The sequence below is a fragment of the Zalophus californianus genome, chromosome X, assembly GCF_009762305.2.
Source record: "Zalophus californianus isolate mZalCal1 chromosome X, mZalCal1.pri.v2, whole genome shotgun sequence".
Lineage (NCBI taxonomy): Eukaryota > Metazoa > Chordata > Mammalia > Carnivora > Otariidae > Zalophus > Zalophus californianus.
In genome coordinates, this window is record NC_045612.1 from 86,254,177 (window position 1) to 86,278,487 (window position 24,311).

Consider the following 24,311-nt stretch of genomic DNA (forward strand, 5'->3'; position numbering starts at 1 on the left):
AAACTGGGGTGCTTTTTGCCCTTCATGGTCTGCTCCTCAGTCAGAGAAGGAGCTCATTTTGATAGCTTGGGGTACTGAAGCCAAGGAAAGTGTCAAATTTCTCCCAAATCAAACCTCCTGAATGGAAAGTTTAGGAAAAAATAGATGAGATTGAGAAGAGGGCTCCTGCTAGTCCAAAAAGACAAAATTACAAGCCAGAGATTTGGAAGGATTACAGAAGGGAAACAACATTCCACACTATTCAAGAGCATAACATAACTCCCTGCAGTAGGGAAACCTTGCTTTCCATCTGACACTGGGAAAGGTCTCTGTAGAACTGTTGACAGCTGCTTTCTCATATCCTAAACAACACATTCTGCCCTTCCAAATATATGGGTCATTCATTCCTCCTGGGACACTTTGGATGGTTCCTGATGAGTCTGCTATATTCTCCTTTGATAAACACCCCCCCACCCAAGGACAGTCCTCCCAAAGTCATTATGTCTGTATTAAATTATATGGGCCCTTGAACCATAGCTGATTTGACCCAGGGTGAAAACCTGACCCAAGTTGGAGCAATCGAATTTTCTTTTCTGGAAATTCCAAATTTAGGGCTAAGAAATTCTAGGTAAAGGGGCGCTTGGGTGGCTCAGTTGGTTAAGCGACTGCCTTCGGCTCAGGTCATGATCCTGGAGTCCTGGGATCAAGTCCCGCATCGGGCTCCCCGCTCAGCGGGGAGTCTGCTTCTCCCTCTGACCCTCTTCCCTCTCGTGCTATCTCTCATTCTCTCTATCTCAAATAAATAAAATCTTTAAAAAAAAGAAATTCTAGGTAAACTCTCTTAGGTACTCATGTATTTGACCATATATACAGGAAGAAATGGAAAACCAAAGGGAGAGGGGAGAGGAAGGAGAGGGAGAGAAGACAGATCAGGAAAGAGATACAGAAGGAAAGAGAAGGTGGAAGATGGACTTCGTAAGAGAGGAGGGCTCTGGACCTCATGGTCCATATCACGTTGTCCCTTCTGTCTTATCTTTGCAGGTTCCTGTGCTCAGCAGTGGAAGATTTTGTGGTGGATATCGTAAAGGCCTGGAGTCGGATAAAAGAGAACAATACAGCTATAGAATCTGTGATTCTGAAAGTTAGTTTCCATTCCTTTTATCTTGCATGCTTTGTGGAGCCAGAGCCTCCTTTTTATCTTTTATTTTTTAATTTATTCTTTTAATTCTAGTATAATTAACATACACTATTATGTTAGTTTCAGGTGTACAACATAGTGATTCGACTATTCTATACATTACTCAGTGCTCATCATGTTAAGTGTACTCTTAATCCTGTTCTCCTATTTCACCCATCCCCCCACCACCTCCCCTCTGGTAACCATCAGTTTGTTCTCTATACTTAAGAGTCTGTTTTTTGGTTTGTTTATTTTTTCTTTGTTCATTTGTTTTGTTTCTTAAACTCCACATAAGAATGAAATCACATGGTATTTGTCTTTCTCTTGCTGACTTATTTCACTTAGTATTGTACCCTCTAGATCCACCCATGTTTTGTAAATGGCAAGATTTCATTACTTTTTATGGATGAGTAATATTCCATTGTACGTATATAACACATCTTCTTTATCCACTTATCCATGGATGGACACTTGGCTATTGTAAATAATGCTGCAATAAACATAAGGGTGCATGTATCTTTTCAAATTAGTATTTTCATTTTCCTTGGGTAAATATCCAATTACTAGATCTGATGGTAATTCTATTTTTAATTTTTTGAGGAACCTCTATAGTGTTTTCCAGAGTGGCTGCACCAGTTTGTATTCCCACCAACAGTGTAAGAGGGTTCCCCTTTCCCCACATCCTCACCAACACCTGTTTTTTCTTGTGTTGTTGATTTTAACCACTCTGACAGTTGTGAGGTGATAGCTCATTGTAGTTTTGATCTGTATTTCCCTGATGATGAGTGATATTGAGCATCTTTTCAAGTGTCTGTTGGCCATCTGGATGTCTTCTTTGGAGAAATATCTGTTCATGTCTTCTGGCCATGTTTTAATTGGGTTATTGGCTTTTTTAGATGTTGAGTTGTTTCAGTTCTTTATATATTTTGGATACTAACGCTTTATCAGACTTGTCATTTGTAAATATCTTCCTCCATTCCATAGGTAGACTTATGTTTTGTTGATTATTTCCTTCACTGTGCAGAGCTTTTTATTTTGATGTAGTCCCAATATTTTATTTTTGCTTTTATTTTCCTTGTCTAAGGGGACCTATCTAGAAAAAAGTTGCTATGGCTGATGTCAGACAAGTTACTGTCTGTGCTCTCTTCTAGGATTTTTATGGTTTCATGTCTCACATTTAGGTCTTTCATCGATTTTGAACTTGTTTTGTGTATGGCATAAGAAAGTGGTCTAGTTTCTTTCTTTTGCATGTTAATGCAAAAGTTTTCCCAACACAGTTTGTTGAAGAGACAGTCTTTTTCCCATTGGATATTCTTTCCTGCTTTGTTGAAGATTAACTGACCATATAATTATGGGTTTACTTCTGGGTTTTTTATTCTGTTCCACAGATCTATGCGTCTATTTTTGTGCCAGTATCATACTGTTCTAATTACTACAGCTTTGTAATATAACTTGAAGTCCAGAATTATGGTGCCTCCAGCTTTGCTTTTCTTTCTCAAGATTGCTTTGGCTATTGTGGGTCTTTTGTGGTTCTGTACAAATTTTAGGATTGTTTGTTCCAGTTCTGTGAAAAATACTGTTGGTAATTTGATAGGGATTGCATTAAATGTGTAGATTGCTTTGGGTAGTATAGATATTTTAACAATATTTGTTCTTCCAATCCATGAGCATGGAATGTCTTTCCATTTCTTTGTGTCTTCTTCAATTTCTTTCATTAATGTTTTACAGTTTTCAGAGTACAGGCCTTTCACTTCTGTGGTTAGGTTTATTCCTAAGTATCTTATTATTTTGGGTACAATTATAAACAGGATTGAATCCTTAATTTCTCTTTCTGTCACTTCGTTATTGGTATATAGAAATGCAACAGACTTCTGTACATTGATTTTGTATCCTGTGACTTTACTGAATTGGTTTACCAGTACTCTCAGTTTTTTGGTGGAGTCTTTCTGGTTTTCTATATATAGTATCATGTCAACTGCAAAAAGTGAACGTTTGACTTCTTCCTTGCCCATTTGGATGCCTTTTATTTCTTTGTGTTGTCTGACTGCTCTGGCTAGGATTTCCAGTACTATGTTGAATAATAGTGGTGAGAGTGGACACTCTTGTCTTGTTCCTGACCATAGCGGAAAAGCTCCCAGTTTTTCCCAAGAATGATGTTAGCTGTAGGTTTTTAATAAGTGACCTTTATTATGTTGAGGTATGTTTGTGGGTTTATTTCTGGGCTCTCTATTCTGTTCTATTGATCTATGTGTCGATTTTTGTTCCAGTACCATACTGTTTTGACTACTACAGCTTTGTAGTACATCTTGAAATCTGGGATTGTAATACCTCCACTTTTGTTCTTCTTTCTCAGGATTGCTCTGGCTATTCAGGGTCTTTTGTCATTCCATACAAATTTTAGGATTATTTGTCCTAGTTCTGTGAAAAATGCTGTTGGTAATTTGATAAGGATTGCATTAAATCTGTATATTGCTTTGGGTAGTATGGACATTTTAACAATATTTGTTTTCCCAATCCAAGAACATGGAATATCTTTCCATTTGTGTCATCTTTAATTTCACTCATCAGTGTTTTATAGTATTCAGAGCACAGATTTTTCACTGCCTCGGTTGTTTATTTTATTATTTTGTGCAATTGTAAATGGGATTGTTTTCTTAATTTCTCTTTCTGCCAGATCCTTATTAGTATATGGATTGCTTTAGATAGATTTTGTATTCTGCTACTTTACTGAATTCATTTATCTGCCCTAGTAGTTTTTTGGTGGAGTCTTTAGGGTTTTCTATATACAATATCATTTCATCTGCAGATAGTGAAAGTTTTACTTCTTCCTTAGCGGTTTGGATTCCTTTTATTTCTTTTTGTTTTCTGATTGCTGTGGCTAGGACTTCCAGTACTATGCTGAATAAAAATAATGAGAGTGGGCATCCTTGTCTTGTTCCTGATCTTGGGGAAGAGCTCTGTTTTTCACCATTTACTATGATGTTGACTGTGGGCTTTTCATATATGGCCTTTATTATGTTGAGGTATGTTCCCTCTAAATCTACTTTGTTAAGGATTTTTATCATAAGTGGATGTGTACTTTGTTAGATGCTTTTTCTATATCTGCTGAAATGATCACACGGTTTTTATCCTTTCTATTGTTGATGTGATGTATCACATTGATTAATTTGCAAATATTGAATCACCCTTGCATCCAAGGAATAAATCCTACTTGATTGTGGTGAATGATTTTTTAATGTACTGTTGGATTCAGTTTACTAATATTTTGTTGAAGATTTTTGAATCTATGTTCATAAGAGATATTGGCCTGTAGTTCTCTTTTTTTATATTGTTTTTATTTGGTTTTGTTATCAGACTAATGCTCGCGTCATAGAATGAATTTGGAAGCTTTCCTTCCTCTTATGTTTTTTGGAATAGTTGAGAAGAATGTGTTTTAACTTTCCTGTAAATGTTCGGTAGAATTCACCTATGAAATCAGCTGGTCCTGGACTTTTGTTTGTTGGAAATTTCTTCATTGCTGATTCAATTTAATTGCTGGTAATCAGTCTGTTCAAATTTTCTATTTCTTCCTCGTTCAGTTAAGGAAGGTGATTTGTTTCTAGGAATTTATCTTTTTCTTCTAGGTTGTCCAATTTGTTGGCATATAATTCTTCATAATATTCCCTCATAATCCTTTGTATTTCTGTGTTGTCAGTTGTTATTTCTCCTCTTTCATTTCTGATTTTGTTTATTTATTCCTCTCCCTCTTTTTTTTTTTTTTTGATGAGTCTGGTTAGTTTATTTATAAAATTTAGTTTGTCTTTTCAAAGAACCACCTCCTGGTTTCATTGATCTGCTCTATTGGTTGTTTAGTTTCTATTTCATTTATTCTGCTCTAATTTTTATTATTTTCTTCCTTGTACTGTTTTTGAATTAGGTTTTCTTTTTTCTATCTCCTTTAGATGTAAGGTTAGGTTTTTGAGATTTTTGAGATTTGAGATTTTTCTTGCTTCTTGAGGTAGGCCTGTATTGCTATAAATTTCCCTCTTATAACAGCTTTTCCTGTATCCCAAAGAGTCATGACTTTGTGTGTTCATTTTCATTTGTCTCCATGTATTTTTTCTTATGTCCCCTGACCTATTCATTGTTTAGTAGCATGCTATTTAACCTCCTTGTATTTTTCTTTCCTGATTTTGTCCAGTGGTTGATTTCTAGTTTCACAGCACTGTGTAAGAAAAGATGCATGATATGACTTCAATCATTTTGATTTTGTTGAGACTTGTTTCATGGCTTAACATGTGATCTATCTAGAGAATATTCCATGTGCACTTGAAAAGAATGTGTATTCCACTGTTTTAGGATAGAATATTCTAAATATATCTGTTAGATCCATCTGGCCCAAATTGTCATTTAAGCCACAGTTTCCTTGTTGATCTTCTCTTGGATGGTTTATCCATTGATATGTGACTTGTTAAAATGCCTGCTATTATGTATCACTATCAATTACTTCCTTTATGTTTTTTTCATTTATTCACAATTTATTTTTTCAAAGAGGTAAAGCACTTGGCTGTTTGATACAGATACACCTCTATTTAAACCACTAAAGGATGGTTTCTGTAATTTGCAACCAAATGTATTCCTTGCTGATTTATATAGCTTTTTTTTTGCATTATACTTTTTTAATTCAATTAATTAACATATAATGTATTATCGGTTTCAGAGGTACAGGTCTGTGATTCATCAGTCTAATATAATACTCAGTGCTCATTACATCACATGCCCTCATTAATGTTCATCATTCAGTTACGCCATCACTACACCCCCCTCCCTCCAGCAACCCTCAGTTTCCTATGATTAAGAGTCTCTTATGGTTTGTCTCCCTCTCTGTTTTCATCTTGTTTTATTTTTCCCTCTTTTCCCCTATAATCCTCTGTTTTGTTTCTTAAATTCCACATATCAGTGAGATCATGTAATAATTGTCTTTCTCTGATTGACTTATTTCACTTAGCACAATACCATCTAGTTCCATCCAGTCATTGCAAATGGCAAGATTTCATTTTTGATGGCTGCGTAATATTCCTGTGTGTGTGTGTGTGTGTGTGTGTGTGTGTGTGTGTGTGTGTGTGTGTACCAGATCTTCTTTATCCACTCATCTGTCAATGGACATCTGTGCTCTTTCCATAGTTTGGCTATTGTGGACATTGCTGCTATACACATTGGGGTGCAGGTGCCCCTTCAGATTACTACATTTGTATTGTTGGGGTAAATACCCAGCAGTGCAATTGCTGGGTCGTAGGGTAGCTCTATTTTCAACTTTTTGAGGAACCTCTATACTGTTTTAAAGAGTGGCTGCAATACCTTGCATTGCCACCAACAGTGTAAGAGGGTTCCCCTTTCTCCACATCCTTGTCAACATTTGTTGTTTCCCGTTTTTAGTTTTAGCCATTCTGACTGGTATGAGGTGGTATCTCATTGTGGTTTTGATTTGTATTTCCCTGATACCAAGTGATGTGGAACATTTTTTCATGTGTCTGTTGGCCATTTGTAGATCTTCTTTGGAGGAATATCTGCTCATGTCTTCTGCCCATTTCTTGACTGGATTATTTGGTTTTGGGGTGTTAAGTTTGATAAGTTCTTTATATATCTTTGATACTTGCCCTTTATTTGATATGTCATTTGCAAATATCTTTTCTCATTCCATCAGTTGTCTTTTGGTTTTGCTGACTATTTCCTTTGCTGTGCAAAAGCTTTTTATCTTGATGAAGTCCCAATGGTTATTTTTTGCCTTTGTTTCCCTTGCCTTTGAAGACGTGTCTAGCAAGAAGTTGCTGCAGCTCAGGTTGAAGAGGTTGCTGCCTGTGTTTTCCTCTAGGATTTTGATGGATTTCTGTCTCACATTTAGGTCTTTTAACCATTTTGAGTCTATTTTTGTGTATGGTGTAAGGAAATGGTCCAGTTTCATTCTTCTGCATGTGGTTCTCTACTTTTATGAACATCATTTGTTAAAGAGACTGTCTTTTTTCCACTGAGTATCCATTCCTGCTTTGTCAAAGATCAGTTGACCATAGCGTCGAGGGTCCATTTCTGGGTTCTCCATTCTGTTCCATTGATCTGTGTGTCTGTTTTTGTGCCAGTACCATACTGTCTTGATGATTACAGCTTTGTAATAGAGCTTGAAGTCGGGAATTGTGATGCCACCAGTTTTGGTTTTCCTTTTCAACATTCCTTTGGCTATTCAGTGTCTTCTGGTTCCATACAAATTTTAGGATTAAAATTTATGTTCCAGCTCTGTGAACAAAGTTGATGGTATTTTGATAGGGATTGCATTGAATGTGTAGATTGCTCTAAGTAGTCTAGACATTTTAACAATATTTGTTCTTCCAATCCATGAGCATGGAATGTTTTTCCATTTCTTTGTGTCTTCCTCACTTTCTTTCATGAGTGTTCTATAGTTTTCTGAGTAAAGATCTTTTGCCTCTTTGGTTAGGTTTATTCCTAGCTATCTTATGGCTTTTGATGCAAATGTAAATGGGATTGATTCCTTAATTTCTCTTTCTTCTGCCTCATTGTTAGTGTATAGAAACGCAACTGATTTCTGTGCATTGATGTTTATATCCTGCCACTTTGCTGAATTCCTGTATGAGTTCTAGCAATTTTGGGGTGGAGTCTTGGGTTTTCCACATAGAGGATCATGTCATCTGCAGAGTGAGAGTTTGACTTCTTCTTTGCCAATTCGGATGTCTTTTATTTCTTTTTTTGTCTGATTGCTGAGGCTATGACTTCTAGTACCACGTTGAACAACAGTGGTGATAATGGACATCCCTGTTGTATTCCTGACCTTAGGGGAAAAGCTCTCAGTTTTTCCCCATTGAAAATGATATTCACTGTGGGCTTTTTGTAGATGGCTTTTATGATATTGAGGTATGTTCCCTCTATCCCTACACTGTGAAGAGTTTTAATCAAGAAAGGATGCTGTACTTTGTCAAATGCTTTTTCTGCATCTATTGAGAGGATCATATGCTTCTTGTTTTTCTTTTATTTATGTAATGTATCACATTGATTCATTTGCAGATGTTGAACTACCCTTGCAGCCCAGGAATAAATCCTGCTTGGTCATGGTGAATAATCCTTTTAATGTACTGTTGGATCCTATTGGCTAGTATTTTGGTGAGAATTTTTGCATCCATGTTCATCAGGGATATTGGTCTATAATTCTCCTTTTTGGTGGGGTCCTTATCTGGTTTTGGGATTAAGGTCATGCTGACCTCATAGAAAGAGTTTGGAAGTTTTCCTTCCATTTCTATTTTTGAAACAGTTTCAGAAGAATAGGTGTCAATTCTTCTTTGAATGTTTGGTACAATTCCCCTGGGAAGCCCTCTGGCCCTGCGCTCTTGTTTGTTGGGAGATTTTTTATTACTGCTTCAATTTCCTTGCTGGTTATGGGTCTGTTCAGGTTTTCTATTTCTTCCTGTTTCAGTTTTGGTAGTTTATGTGTCTCTAGGAATACAACCACTTCTTCCAGACTGTTTAATTTGCTGGCATATGGTTGCTCATAATATGTTCTTATAATTGTTTGTATTTCTTTGGTATTGGTTGTGATCTCTCTTCTTTCATTCACGATTTTATTTATTTGGATCATTTCTCTTTTCTTTTGGATAAGTCTGGCCAGAGGTTTATCAATCTTATTAATTCCTTCAAAGAACCAGCTCTTAGTTTCGTTGATCTGTTCTACTATTCTTTCACTTCCTATTTCATTGATTTCTGCTCTGATCTTTATTATTTCTCTTCTCCTGCTTGGTTTAAGCTTCATTTGTTGTTCTTTCTCCACGTCCTTTAAGTGTAAGGTTAGGTTGTGTATTTGAGACCTTTCTTGTTTTTTTGAGAAAGTCTTGTATTGCTATATACTTCCCTCTTAGGACCGCCTTTGCTGCATCCCAAAGATTTTGAACAGTTGTGTTTTCATTTTCATTGGTTTCCATGAATTTTTTTTAATTCTTTAATTTCCTGGTTGACCCATTCTTTCTTTAGTAGGATGCTCTTTAGCCTCCATGTATTTGAGTTCTTTCCAACTTTCCTCTTGGGACTGAGTTCCAGTTTCAAAGCACTGTGGTCTGAAAATATGCAGGGAATGATCCCAATCTCTTGGTACCAATTGAGACCTAGTTTGTGACCCAGTATGTTATCTATTCTGAGGAATGTTCCATGGGCACTAGAGAAGAATGTGTATTCTGTTGTGTTAGGATGGAATGTTCTGAATATGTGTGAAGTCCATCTTGTCCAGCGTGTCATTCAAAGCCCTTACTTCCTTGTTGATCTCCTGCTTAGATGATCTGTCCATTGCAGTGAGGGGGGTGTTAAATTCCCCTACTATTATTGTATTATTATCAATGTGTTTCTTTAATTTTGTTATTAATTGGCTTATATAATTGGCTGCTCCCATGTTAAGGGGCATAAATACTTGCAATTGTTAGATCTTCTTGTTGGATAGACCCTTTAATTATGATATAGTGCCCTTCCTCATCTCTTATTCCACTCTTTGGTTTAAAATCTAATTTGTCTGATATAAGGATTGCCACCCCATCTTTCTTTTGATGTCCATTAGCATTATAAATGGTTTTTCACCACCTCACTTTAAATCCGGAGGTGTCCTTGGGTCTAAAATGAGTCTCTTGCAGATAGCATATGGATGGGTCTTGCTTTTTTATCCAATCTGATACCCTGTGTCTTTTGATTGGGGCATTTAACCCATTTACATGCAGAGTAACTATTGAAAGATATGAATTTAATGGCATTGTATTACCTGTAAATTGACTGTTTCTGTATATTGTCTCTGTTCCTTTCTGGTCTATGTTACTCTTGGGCTCTCTCTTTGCTTAGAAGATCCCTTTTAACATTTCTTGTAGGGCTGGTTTGGTGATCACAAATTCTTTCAGTTTCTGTCTGTCCTGGAAGCTTTTTATCACTCTTATTTTGAATGACAGCCTAGCTGGATAAAGTATTCTTGGCTCCATATTTTTCCCATTTAGCACCCTGAATATATCATGCCAGTCCTTTTTGGCCTGCCAGGTCTCTGTGGATAGGTCTGCTGCCAATCTAATGTTTCTACCCTTGTAGGTTAAGACCTTTTGTCCCAAGGTCCTTTCAGGATTTTCTCTTTGTCTTTGAGATTTGCAAGTTTTACTAATATATGTCTGGGTGTTGACCTATTTTTATTGATTTTGAGGGGGTTCTCTGTGCCTCCTGGATTTTGATGCCTGTTTCCTTCCCCAAATTATGGAAGTTCTCCACTGTAATTTGCTCCACTATACCTTCTGCCCCCCTCTCTCTTTCCTCTTCTTCTGGGATCCCAATTATTCTAATATTGTTCTGCTTTATGGTATCACTTATCTCTCAAAATCTCCCCTCGTGATCCAGTAGTTGTTTATCTCTCTTTTTCTCAACTTCTTTATTCTCCATCATTTGGTTTTCTATATCGCTAATTCTCTCTTCTGCCCAATGTATCCTAGCAGTTAGGGCCTCCATTTTTTATTGCATCTCGTTAATAGCCTTTTTTGATTTCGACTTGGTTAGATTTTAGTTCTTTTAGTTCTCCAGAAAGGGATTCTCTAGTGTCTTCTACACTTTTTCAAACCCAGCTAGTTTCTTTATAATCATTATTCTGAACTCTTACATCTATTCTGACATCTTACTTACATCCTTACTGATTAGGTCCCTGGCATTCAGTACTGCCTCTTGTTCTCTTTTTTGAGGTGAGTTTTTCTGTCTTGTTATTCTGTCCAGAGAAGAATAGATGAATGTGAGAACAAAATATGAAAATGGCAACAATGACCCCAGAGAAATATACACTAAATGAATCAGAAGAGACCTGAAACTGGGGCAAAAAAATTTTTTTAAAGGAAGAGAATATAATCAGACAGGTGAGCAGAATAGAGCAATACACTGGATTCTGTGTGTATTTTGATAAGTTTTAGAAAACTAGATCCCAAAACTGTAAAGAAAGACATATGTCCAAGAATAAATTTAAATACTATGAAAGGATAGAATGTAACTGTAAAAATGGAAATTAAAAGACAAGAAAAAAGAGGGGAAAAAACAGCAACAAATAAAAGGAAGAGATATAAACAGACAGGTGGACACAATAGAGCAATACACTATTTCCTGAGTGTATATTGGTCAGTTTATTAGAAGAAACTATATCCCAAAATTTTAAGGAAAGAAAAACTTATATATACAAAAATAAAATTAAATATCTTGAAAGGCTAGAATGTAACTGTAAAGATGAAAATTAAATAAGACTTTAACAAAACAAAACAAAAAAGGAAGAAGGGGAAAAAAAGGAAAAAAATATGATCAGACAGGTGAATAGAAGAGAGCCCTACACTAGATTTTGGGTGTACTTTGGTCTATTTGAAGAAACTGCATCCCAAAATTGTAAAGAAATAAAAACATATATATACAAAAATAAGATTAAACACAATGAAGGGATAGAATGTAACTGTAAAAATGAAAATTAAAAAAGGTTTTAAAAAAGAGTTGATAAAATAAATTGGTTGAAAAAAGAAAGACAAAAATTTTTAAAGAATTAAAGTTGAAAAACTAAAAAATCATGGAGGAAAGGCAATGAATTCTATGTGCTGTATTCCCCTAGTGCTGGAGTTTTGCAGTTCTCAGTGATCAGTAAACTTGGTCTTGGCTGGCTGTTCTTGCTGATCTTCTGGGGGAGGGGCCTGTTGCCGTGGTTCCCAAATGTCTTTGCCGGAGGCGGAATTGCCCGGCCCTTGCCAGTCGGGGCTAAGTAATCTGCTCAGGTTTGCTCTCGGAGCTTTTGTTTCCTGCAAGCTTTCTGTGCAGCTTTGGAGGCCGAGAGTGAAAATGGCAGCCTCCCAGTCTCTGCCAGGAGGAGCCGAGAACTCGGGGCCCCACTCCTCAGTGCGCCCCCAGAGAAAAGCAGTCAGTCACTCCAGTCTCCCGGTCTCTGGCCGCACTCCGTGCTCACCCGGCCTGTGACCGAGCGTTTCTATCTCTGGTACCCGACCCCGTGTGGAGTCTCCAAACCCAGCAGATCCCTGCGTGCGCTCCCGCTCTGCTCCTCCCAGGGGAGGAAGGGGAGTCTCCCCGGATCTGCCACTTGTTGGGTTCCTGCTAGAAGAGCAGTGGCCTGACTGTGCCGCAGATCACGGTTTTTGGCAACCCCAAGCTGAGAGCCCACTCCTCGGCTCTGTCTCTGCAGCCAGCTTCCCCGCTCTGATACCTGGGAGCTCTGCTGCACTCAGGCACCCCCGGGTCTTTCTGTGACCCCGAGGGTCCTGAGACCACACTGTCCCAGCGAGGGTTCTGCCCCCCTCCCCAACACCCCCTTGCTTAGCCACCTAAGCGACGTCCCTCACTGGAGCAGACTTCTAAAAGTTCCTATTTAGGCTCCACTGCTCTATCACTTGCCGGTAGCCAGCTTATGGAGACTCCCTCTCCCCGTGATTTATCTTCCCGAATATCGCCTCGGATTCACTTCCCCGCACCTCCTAACCTTGCAGAAAGTGGTTGCTTTTCTATTTGTAGAGTTGCAGCTATTCTTTTCTTAGATCTCTGGTTGAGTTCGTAGGTGTTCAGAATGATTTGATAACTATCTAGCTGAATTCCTGGGACCAGATGAAATTTAGGTCTCCTCCTCTGCCATCTTATAAATAAATCTTCCTTTATGTTTTTTAATAGCTGCTTTATATATTTGGGTGCTCCTCTGTTGGGTGCATAAATATTTACAATTGTTATATCTTCCTGTTGGATTGTTCCTTTTATGATTATATACTGTCTTTCTTTGGCTCTTGTTAGAGTCTTTGTTTTAAACTCTGTTTTGTCCAATATAAGAATTGCTACCCTGGCTTTCTTTTCACTTCTATACTGGCACGATAAATGGTTTTCCACCCCTTAACTTTCAATCTGCATGTGTCTATAGGTCTGAAATGAGTCTCTTATATGCAGCATATAGATGGGTGTTGCTTTTTTATCCACTCTGTCACCCTATGTCCTTTGAATCCATTTACATTCAAAGTAATTATTGAAAGGTATGTACATATTACCATTTTGTTACTCATTTTATGGTTGTTTTTGTACTTCTCTGTTCCTTTCTTCTCTTGCTCTCTTCTCTCGTGGTTTGCTGGCTTTCTTTAGTGATATATTTGGATCCCTTTTTCTTTATTTTTTGCATATCCACTATCAGTTTTTGATTTGTGGTTACCATTAGCTTTGTATGTAACATCTTCTGCATATAGCAATCTATATTAAGTTGATGGTCACTTAAGCTTGAACCCATTCCGAAAGCACTAAATTTTTACCCCTCTCTCACTCCACATTTTAGGTAAATGGTGTCATCCTTTACATTGTTTCATTTTGTGAAACCTTTAACCAATTTTTATAGATATACTTAATTTCACTGCTCTTGTGCTTCCTACTTTTCTTACTCCTGCTTATGGTTTTTCCTTTCCACTCAAAGAGTCTTCTTTAACATTTCTTGTAAGGCTGGTTCAGTGGTGATGAATTCTTTTAACTTTTCTTTGTCTGGGAAACTATCTTTCCTTCTATTCTGAACAATAGCCTTGCTAGATAGAGTATTCTTGGCTGCAGGTTTTTTTCTTTCACCACTTTGAATATATTATGGCAGTCCCTTTTGCTCTGTACAGTTTTTGCTGAAAAATCAGCTGATAACCTTATGGATTTATTTTCTTGTATGGAACTGTTTTCTCTGGCTGCTTTTAAAATTCTCTTTATCACTACTTTTTGCCATTTTAATTACTATGTGTCCTGGTGTGGACCTCCTTGGGTTAAGTTTGTTGGGGGCTCTCTGTGCCTCCTGGATCTGGACTTCTGTTTCCTCCCCCAGTTTAAGGTATGTTTTCAGCTATTATTTCTTTAAATAAATTTTCTGCCCTCTTTTCTGTCCCTTCTTCTGGGATCCATATAATGTGAACAGTGTTATGCTTGATGGTGTCACTGTGTTCACTTAATCTGTTCTCATTTTTTTATTACTCTTTTTTATTTCCCCTGTTCAGCTTGACTGTTTTCCATTACTCTGTCTTCCAGGTTGCTGATCTGTTCTGCCTCTTCTAGTCTACTATTTATTCCCTCTAGTGTATTTTTAATTTCAGTTATTGAATTTTTCATCTCCAATTAGTTCTTTTTTGTGTTTTCTATCTCTTTGTTGAGGGTCTCACTGAGGTCCCCCACTCTTTTCTCAAGTCCAGTGATTATCTTTATGACCATTACTTTAAATTTCCTATCAGGTGTATTATTAGCTCTGTTTTATTTAGCTCTCTTGCTGTGATTTTGTCCTGTTCTTTCATTTGGGACACATTCCTCTGTCTCATCATTTTTTCTAACTCTCTGTATCTGTTTCTATGTGTTAGGAAAGTCAGCTATGCTGCCTGCTCTTGAAAAGAGTGGCCTTATGAAGAAGAGGTCCCATAGTGCCCTGTAGTGCAATGTCCCCTGTTCCCCAGAACGTGGTACCCCAAGGGTGTCTCCTATATATGTTGCATGTTCTCTGCTATTGTGGCTGAGCTGCATTTGCCCTCACTCTAGTCATCTGCAATGGCTCTCTTTGCCTGTTGTGGGCAGTGTTTCATCCTTGTGTTGTTAATGGGCCAGTTTGGGGCCACACTAGGCTTGAGGTGGGTCAGACCAGGCATTTGTCAGAGCTGCAGACACCAAACTGCAGGATACTCTCCCTGTGTTGCCCCCTGGAAGGCTTTTGTTAGTAGGCAGGGCACTCTCCCTGTGTTGCCCCCTGAGAAGCTTTCATTGGTGGGTAGGGCCTGCCATCAGACCAGATGTCTGCCCCCAGCCCACTGCTGGGGCTGTAGCTGAACTCGTATATGTGGTTATCTTCCCCTCTCTCAGGGTAGGAGTCACTTTGGAGTGACTGTTGGATGGGGTGGGCATGTTGGATGGGGTGGCTCTTCTGACAAAGGCATGTTGGATGGGGTGGGTCTTCAGGAAAATGCAGGGGGCAGGGTTCCTGGTGTTAGCAAGGTCTGTGCTAATCTCTGGGGGAGGGGACCTGTAGCTGCTTTGGAGAACTGCTGAGGATGGGTTGAAGGGGGCGGGTCCACAGAAGTGCATGGGGGTAGGGTGTGCTGTTTGCAAGCTAGGTGGAAAGTATTCCTATTGGTTCCCACAGGTGTCTGTGTATCTAGGCTGGGGGGGGGGTAGGAAATGGCACCTGCCAGCTCTTTTGTTCTTGGAGAAGTCTCCTAAGGATCTCTGTCCTTCCAGCACACATTCTGAGATTAGTAAATTAATCTTCCCATATGTACCAAGTGTTTTTCAAACTGTTGCTTCTATGCTGTATCTCAGTGGGGTTGTTTGTTTTGTTGTGTCTTTAAGGACAGAAACTCAGTTTCCTACTGCCTTCTAGCCCTTCCAGAGCTGAGCCCACTGACTTTTAAAGTTCCTGGTATTGAGATTCACTGATTGTAAGAACTTGCAAAATTAAGTCGCTCTGGCTTTCAAAGCCAAATGTTATGGGGATTTGTCTTCCCAGTGTGGGTCCCCCATGTCTGAGGTGGCTGGTGTGGTGTCTTCTCCTCTCCCTTCTCTGTGCCTGTGGTGTCCCTCCCTCCTGCATACAGTCTTGCAGGTCAATTTCATGCCCAGTCATGTCCCTGCCCTTCCTACCACTGTCAGTGTGGCCTCTTCTCTATGACTGGCTGTGAGTAGTATGTTTTGCCAGTCTTTGGGTCATCTTCAGGGTTATTTACACCAGTGTGGCTGTTATCTAGGTGTATCCATGGGATGAAGTAAGCTTAGGATCCTCCTGCTCTGCCATCTTCCTGGAAGTCCAGGGCCCCCTTTTTAATAAAAGCAAATGTACCTTTTGCTGGGAATTGTAAAAGAAAGAGAAGGCTGATAAGCCTCCATTATGGGAAAAGCCCAACCTCATCATATTTCCATCTTTCACCAAAGGAAGAGTGGCATTATGCGTGCTAACACATGTACCATGTACCTAAGCATATACCAAGCATCTGCCCACACCTAGACACAGTGTACACCAAGCATGTACGCACATGGTTGTACACCAGAACATGCATGAAAATATGTACAAATACATGCTAGAAATATACCCACATTAACTTCTATAACAACAACAGCAACAACAATAACTAACACTTATTTAGCACTTACCCTGTGCCAGGAAACGTTTAAGGATTTTTAATGCATTAATTTATTTAATCTTCACAACTGCCCTAGAATATAAAAGCACATGGAGGGAAAGTGCCTTGCCTCAGGTCACAAATTGTTCAGTGATGGAGCTGGAAATCAAGCCATAATCACTCAGTGCATTCCCCAAATATGCACATATACAAAGGCAGACACTAGGCATCCATGCAGCGGCCCATCCACATCTGTGGGAGCGTGCACATGAAAGCGCCAACCCAGAAATATTTATCTTTCCTCAAGTTTGCCATGTTACATATCATTTTACAGGCCAGTCTGACAAGAAAAATTTGGCAACATACATTGATGCCTACAGCTGCTCAGAAACAAATACCTGTTTGATACCCTAACACACTTTGATTATCTCATCACATCTACCAAGTACTTCTTTCCCCAAACTTTTATTTCCTCAGATGCAGCTTTCTTGGCTCAGGGTTCCTGGCCAACTACCACCCATCCTTACCTCTCCCATACTGCCCAGGTCCTCATTCTGTCCTTTCAAGTACTGGTCCCTCATAACAATGCCCTGTCCCCTTCATCCTTACACAGAGTGACATAATGTATGACAAGCTCAGTGTCCTGATTGATATCCTGGCTGAGGAGGCAGCAGTTGAGAAAAGTGCTACAGTATGTGCAGACGATGGCAAGGCAGATGGAAAACCCTTCGTCCCTCAAATAGACCACATAGCCAAGTGCAAGTTGGAGCTGGCCACAAAGGCCCAGAATCTCCAGAAATCCTTGAAGCTCATCATATTCCAAGTTGAACAAGGTAAGGGTCCCAGAGTTGTGGTGATTGACGTAAGGGAAAGAGAAGGTTCCAGTGGATGGATTACTGATTTCCCTCACTCCGGGTCTGCTATTTGACTCCACTACCAAAACTTGACTTGATTCTGCATTCATATAGCATCCAAAGTCAGTCCTCAGACTGCTAATTTGAAAAGCCTCAGTCCTAATAAGCTGTCTCTTTGGCTCCTCCTACTTCCCAGGCACTCAATTCTTGCTACTCATTTATTTTTGGAACTAACACTCATCCTGAACAATTACAGCTCCTAAGTGGCCTGGCTCAAAGTTCTGTCAGCTTCCACCATCAGTCCTGGAATTTTTTTCCACCTGTTCCTATTTCCTTTCAACCACCAAGCCTGTGACTATTTTAAAAAGAAAAGAATGTTCATCTGTGCATGTCTTACATAGTATTAATCAGGCATAAGGGCCTTGAGAGTGGTCCTGGGATCTCTGGCATTGATTGCCATTTCCCACAACTCATGACATCTGTAAGCTTTCAACTCAGAATGAAAACCCTTTCAACTCCTCCAACTTCTTAATTTAACATTTTGGCTCCCACTTCTTCCCCCCTACACACAATGCTTCTTTGAAAAACAGATCAGAAAATGGTATAAGACCAAGTGTGCTCTACCTGAACTGTTGGGATTGAGTAGAAGTCCATGTAGCAAGGAAGTCCCTTTGGCTGGCCTCTGACTTTTAGCCATGGTACCTTCTCCTACCTTTAATATAGCCTCAGCCAAGTTTCCCAGAAAGAAGGGAAATCTCCATTCTGCACTCTAAATGTAGTAAACAGCCAATTTGCCTCTATTTCTGTAGTTAGTTTCTAAGTAGTGGAGATGTAGCCATAATCTTATTACAACTAACCCTCAGCCTGCTCCATCAACATATAAGTCAGATTTACAGGTACAGCTTGTGACAATGGGGCAGAGAAAGGCACCCCTAGTAGGATAGGATTGAACCTATGAGCTTGAGCACAGGTTGAGCACCTGAGCTATACAGTATATAGGCTGGTGAACGGAAGGACACTTCTCAAATATTCTTGGAATGGATGAAACATTTGAATGAAAGGATGGCATGGTCCTAGAGGCTCAAGTCTGGAAAAAAAAGTAATGCGAGTAAATGAATTAACAAAGAGGTGATAATGAAGACAGAAGAACAGAGGGTTTCCCACCTTGCTCCCCTGCCCCAGGCCCTGAGCTTCTACTCACACTACATTTACTGGGTGACAGAAAAAGAGTAACCAGTAAAACAGAAAGCTCAGGCATGGATATGAAGAGACATGGGGGCAATGTTGTAAGAAAGCTAAGACTACAAACAGCATTGTGGAGGAGAGGAGAAAGTCAACTGGGGATCTCTACTGTCTACCCACACACTGACTGGCATTAACTAAACAAAAGAGATGCTTAAGAAGTGCTCAACCAAATATAACCAGTCCTCCTTCCTTTCTTCCTTCCTTCCTCCCTCCCTCACCCCTTCCCTTTCTTTCTCCCTCTCTCCTTCCCTCCCTCTCTCACTCCCTCCTTTCCTACCTTCCTTTCTCCCTCCCACCCTTCCTTCCTTCCTTCCTTCCTACCTTCCTTTTTCCCTTCCTCCCTCCCTCCCTTATTTCCTTCCTACCTTGCTTTCTCCCTCCCTCCTTCCTTCCTTTTTTCCTTCCACTTTTCCTCCATAGTTCTGGATGAGCAAAGCCGACAGACAATATCAGTTAAGAACTTTACTTCAATGTTCTTCCTGGAAGATGACTCAGAAGATATTAGCCAGATGAGCCCAAGACACCGTAAGGATCTTTCCTTCCTTTTCTTATTCTAGCCTTCATCACTGTCTTCTAGCTCCCAGAGAATAAAGATGTGTTCTCATGCATCTTTCTTTAGCCATAATCCTACTCTGTAGTAGATATCCCTCCCTCTTTCCCGGAAACCTCACAGTATATGATCCCATGCCAATATCCAGAAGTAATGACCTCATTAGGTACTTTGAAAAGGCTGGCCTGATGAAACTCAAGATTTGAAGCTGTTTTCACTGCCAGCAAGCAAGCAACCCCATCTTACTATTCTCTCAGAGGAAGTCCATGTCCATCTAAGATGATCCCTCTTTGGACTGAGAACCTTGATTATAATCTAAGAAAAAGTCATTGACCTTGACCCTGGCCCCACATAGAAAAGAGGGTGAAATGCAAGTGAGGGAAGGGCTTTCTTGTTTGCATCTGACACCAAGGTGACGTCTTTTGTGTCTAGGTTCTCGTCGTGGCACTTTGTCTACTATATCTTCTCTGAAAAGTGAAGACCTAGATAACCTCAATTTGGAGCATTTACATTTTACACCGGAAACTATGTAAGTATTTAGCCCTACCACCACTTTTTACTTCCTTCTTTCTCTGGTTAAAATAGTCTAAGGATATGCAGAGTCAAATCCTGACTCCGCTTCCTAGTTGTGTGACCTTACAAAAGTAATTCAACCAATCTGAGCCTTAGTTTTCTCATTATAAAATGAAGATAATTGTAGAATTAGCCACATTATGTTTCTTGTGTTTATTCAGTTTATATATGCATAGTACTTGCATTGAACAATGCTCAACATAGTTAAGTGCTATATGTGTTAACAGTAATTATTGTTATTCTCATTATAAATACTTAATAAATGTTAGCTGTTGTTATTTCAAAGGATCTGTTATTCCACTGTTGCTTTCAACAGTAAATAATTGGAGGTGCTAAAAAATAAATGAGCATTTAGGGGACTAGATAGAAAATCTAAGGGCATCTCTTTCATTAGCCCTGCCTCTTTCAAATATTCCCAGCAGCCAGGTTCCACCACATTCGCTCCTTTTGAGTTCCATTAAGATCAGTTTGGACATCACCTAGAGAAACCCCAATCTCCAGACTGCAGTTGAGGGAGGCAAATCTCATGTGAGAGATGTGGGGTCATTTTAGTAATGAATAAAAAAATTATCTATGATTAAGTAACTAAACTGTACTCGTTTTCAGTTTCTCAAAAGAAGGACACAGCTGGCAATTACTTCAGTTAACTGCAGCTTCTCATTTATTCCTATCTCCAACCCCACTCCCCTCTACTTCACCATTGGCTTACACTCATGTCTGAAGTCTCATGGACCCACCTTATGAGTTTTAATCGGTGGTATGCTGCCAAATGTTTAACAACTAGTTCTCTGGGGGAAAAAAATCCTGATTTCTTCCTAATACAAACCCTCCCACCATAACCTATTTCTTTTTTATTTTTTACATAGAATTGTAATTACTGCTTTTTATTCACATATTATATCATTTGATTCATTATATAATATCAGCCCATACTACTGGATACTTAAATATGTCATTTTCCACTAAATGTTTTTTTCCACTAAACATTTTTTTATTTTATTATGTTATGTTAATCACCATACAGTACATCATTAGTTTTTGATGTAGTGTTCCATGATTCATTGTTTGCGTATAACACCCAGTGCTCCATTCAGTACGTGCCCTCTTTAACACCCATCACCAGGCCAACCCTTCCCCCAACCCCCCTTCCCTCTAGAACCCTCAGTTTGTTTCTCAGTGTCCATAGTCTCTCATGGTTCATCTCCCCCTCCGATTCCCCCCCTTCATTTTTCCCTTCCTACTATCTTCTTTTTATTTTTTTAAACATATAATGTATTATTTGTTTCAGAGGTGCAGGTCTGTGATTCATTTCAAGCTACTGATATAATTCCATTGAATGCAGAATTGGGACATAATAGGCATAATCAGCTTATATGAGCTAGTACTAACTGGTTCCAGCACACTGGTTTTGATGTTGACACCCAAGATGGATGCAGAAGAATAAAAAAAAAAAAAATGCCTGGCTTTTTGGTTGTGTACATATCTACCCTCTTTTATCAGTCTTTTCCCTCAAACATGTGGTCACTTTGCCCTTTGATGTGAAAGTGCTACAAAGGAGTTCAGACATCTCTGAAAACAGTACTGCAGACTTTACTTTCATCATACATATTTATTTGAGATGCTTAAAAGTTCTTTATGGGAATAAGTCAGTTAGTATTTCCCTTTATTATATGTGAAGAAAATATTGACCACTCATATCTAAGGGCCTCCAAAGATGATTTCTTTATTATGACCAATCCCACTGAATCCTCCCACCTGGCTGGGTGCCCTCTCTTAAAGCAAACAAGCTAGGTGTTAACACAGTAAAACATCTATACGTTCCTGTCGCAAACATAAAGTCTTGTGCCCAATGTAGAGGAGGCCCTCCCTCAGTGGTTTTCAATCATGCCGATAAAGTCTTCAGCCTAATGATAATGGCACTTCTTTCCTGCACCAATGTCTGTCCTCTTCTTTCCTTTGGCTAATTTCAGACGCTTCAAAGAAAGGTGTGTCATGAACAACTATTTTGGAATTGGACTGGATGCTAAAATTTCTCTGGAATTCAACACCAGAAGAGATGAACACCCAGGACAATACAAGTAAGGAAAAGAAACTCCCCTCCCTACATGCAAACACACAATTACAATATACACATATATTCCTACATGCCCTACCTTTCAGACAAGCAAGAGAAAGAGGTTCTTTAGAAGTAAAACATGTTGTTCCCAATGTTAGCCTAGTGGGATGGCTTATTCTAAATGTTGACCTGATCTGTGATGACTCTGCTTTGGCATCCTGAACTTGGAGCTGCCTACATAGTTTAGACCTATAGATTGCTGTGTAACAGAGCTCATAGTGTTACTGTTATTGAAAACAGATTACACTGACTTGATTCAGCAAATTTTCTACCGTTGTTCTGTCTGTGAGAGCTTGACCAGGTCCTAGTAGTGGCTTAAGTCGTTTTTGCTTGGCAAGGCTACAAATTATCAAAGATTGCCATACTGGTTCTTGGTGTTCCTAACCTGGTTCCCCAGGATCCATTGATTTTACCCCATCTAGTATTAGGTTACTTAACACCTTTTAGTACTTTTGTACTATAGACATACCCTAAGGCAGCCTCAGAGTTCTTGTAAATTGAAACTATAAGTAAAAAAAAGCACACACCCCACCATCACCCCTGCCACTCGCCACCAGAACTTCTTTCTCAGAGCAGACCCGGGATGAGGAACAAGTACTTTATCAGATATGTGTTTTGCAAATATTATTTTCCAATTGCTTGTCTTTTTTATGACTCATTTTATAGTAAACATTTTTAAATAAGTATGCATAGATATACATAGAAAAGGGTTTATAATTATAAAACAATGTTCCAGTGATTATTTCATAGGGATTCAATTGCAGGGTGATTTTTCTTTCTACTTTATATATTTATTTTTTTAATTATTGAAGCATAATTGACATATAATCTATTAGTTTCAGGTGTACAACATACTGATTCAACAATTCTATACATTGCTCAGTGCTCACCAGGATAAGTGTAGTTACCATCTGTCACCATAAAATATTATTAAGATATTATTGACTACATTCCCTATGCTGTATATTTCATCTCTGTGACTTATTTATATTATAACTGGACTTTTGTACCTGTGAATCCCCTGTATCTATTTTGTTCATTTCCCCACCCACATCCCCTCTGGCAACCACCAGTTTGTGTTCTGTATTTATGAATCTTTTTCTGTTTTGTTTTGTTTTTAGATTCCATATATAAGTGAAATTATACAGTATTTGTCTTTCTCTGTCTGACTTATTTCACTTAGCATAACAGTCTCTGGGTCCATCCATATTGTTGCAAATGACAAGATTTCATTCAGTTGCTTGTCTTTTTTTGTTGTTGTCTGTCTTTTAATTTTCTTAATGGTGTCTTTTGAAATAAAAAAGATTTGAATTTTGACGAGTTCCAATTGATCAATTGTTTTCTTTTATGGACCATGCTTTTGATGGCATAGCTAAACAATTTCACCTAACCTCAAAAATTTGCTCCTTTCTTCTAAAATTTGTGTTGTTTTTGCTCTTACATTTAAGTCTATGACCTGCTTTGAGTTAGTTTTTTGTATGGCGTGAGGCAAGGGTCTAAGCTGGTCTTTTTGCATGTGAAGATCCAGTTAGTGCAGCACCATTTTTGATGCTATCCTTTCCCCCAAGGAATTGTGTTGGCACCTTTGTCAAAAATCAATTGATGAAAAATGTAAAGGTTTTTTTCTAGACTCTCACTTCTGTTCCATAATTCTATATGTCTATCTTCACACTGTCTTAATAACTATAGCTTTATAGTAAGTTTTGAAATTGGAAGATGAAAGTCCTCCAAATTTGTTCTTTTCCAGAATTGTTTTGGTTGTTCTAGGTATTTCGAATTTCCATATAACTAAACTCCTATTTTTATATATGAGGAAGCTAAAGTGCCCAGAGAACTTATGACTTCAAACAAGAGTCCAAATAATTTTGTTTGAGCCTTCTTACATTTCAAAATTCATGCCTTGTAGTGACTTATTGTCACTCTAAAAGTTCATAATATTCATCTTATTTTATTTTTCCTTCCCTTCCCCTATACTCATCTGTTTTGTTTCTTAAATTCCATATGAGTGAAATCATATGGTATTTCTCTGACTGACTTATTTTGCTTAGCATAATACCCTCTAGTTCCATCCATGTCAATGCAAATGGCAAGATTTCATTCTTTTTGATAGCTGAGTAATATTCCATTATATAAATATACACATCCCACATCTTCTTTATCCATTCTTCTGTTTATGGACACCTGGGCTCTTTCCATATTTTGGCTATTGTGGACATTGCTGCTATAAACATTGGTGTGCATGTGCCCTTCAGATCACTATGTCTGTGTCTTTTGGATAAATACCTAGTAGTCCAATTGCTAGGTCATAGGGTAGCTCTATTTTTAAACAGAGAGGGAGACAAACCATAAGAGAGTCTTAACTATGGGAACAAACTGAGGGTTGCTGGAGGGGAGGCAGGTAGGGGGATGGGGTAACTGGGTGATGGGCATTAAGGAGGGCATTTGAAGTAATGAGCACTGGGTGTTGTGTGCAACTGATGAATCACTGAATTCTACCCCTGAAACTAATAATACAGTATATGTTAATTAAATTGTGTTTAAATAAAAAATAATTTAAAGAAAGAAATAAAAAAGAGAGTGAGTAAAGAATTTTGGGAAGTAAACTGAGTTTCATAGTCATACTTCTAAATGGCCTTGCTGACTACCAAAAGGAAGCTTGTGCAATGGAAGAATATTTCTCATTATACAGTACATG

General features: G+C 38.7%; 1 protein-coding gene across 1 annotated transcript in view; it reads left to right on the top strand.

Annotated features, from left to right (window-relative positions):
- DGKK (diacylglycerol kinase kappa) overlaps positions 1–24,311 on the top strand; it is a 148,380-nt gene that overhangs the window by 109,214 nt on the left and 14,855 nt on the right. The window contains exons 14-18 of the mRNA XM_027608850.2: positions 1,021–1,120; positions 16,892–17,111; positions 18,798–18,902; positions 19,360–19,456; positions 21,471–21,578. Coding sequence (XP_027464651.2) covers positions 1,021–1,120; positions 16,892–17,111; positions 18,798–18,902; positions 19,360–19,456; positions 21,471–21,578 — 630 coding nt within the window. The remainder of the gene's footprint in view (positions 1–1,020; positions 1,121–16,891; positions 17,112–18,797; positions 18,903–19,359; positions 19,457–21,470; positions 21,579–24,311) is intronic.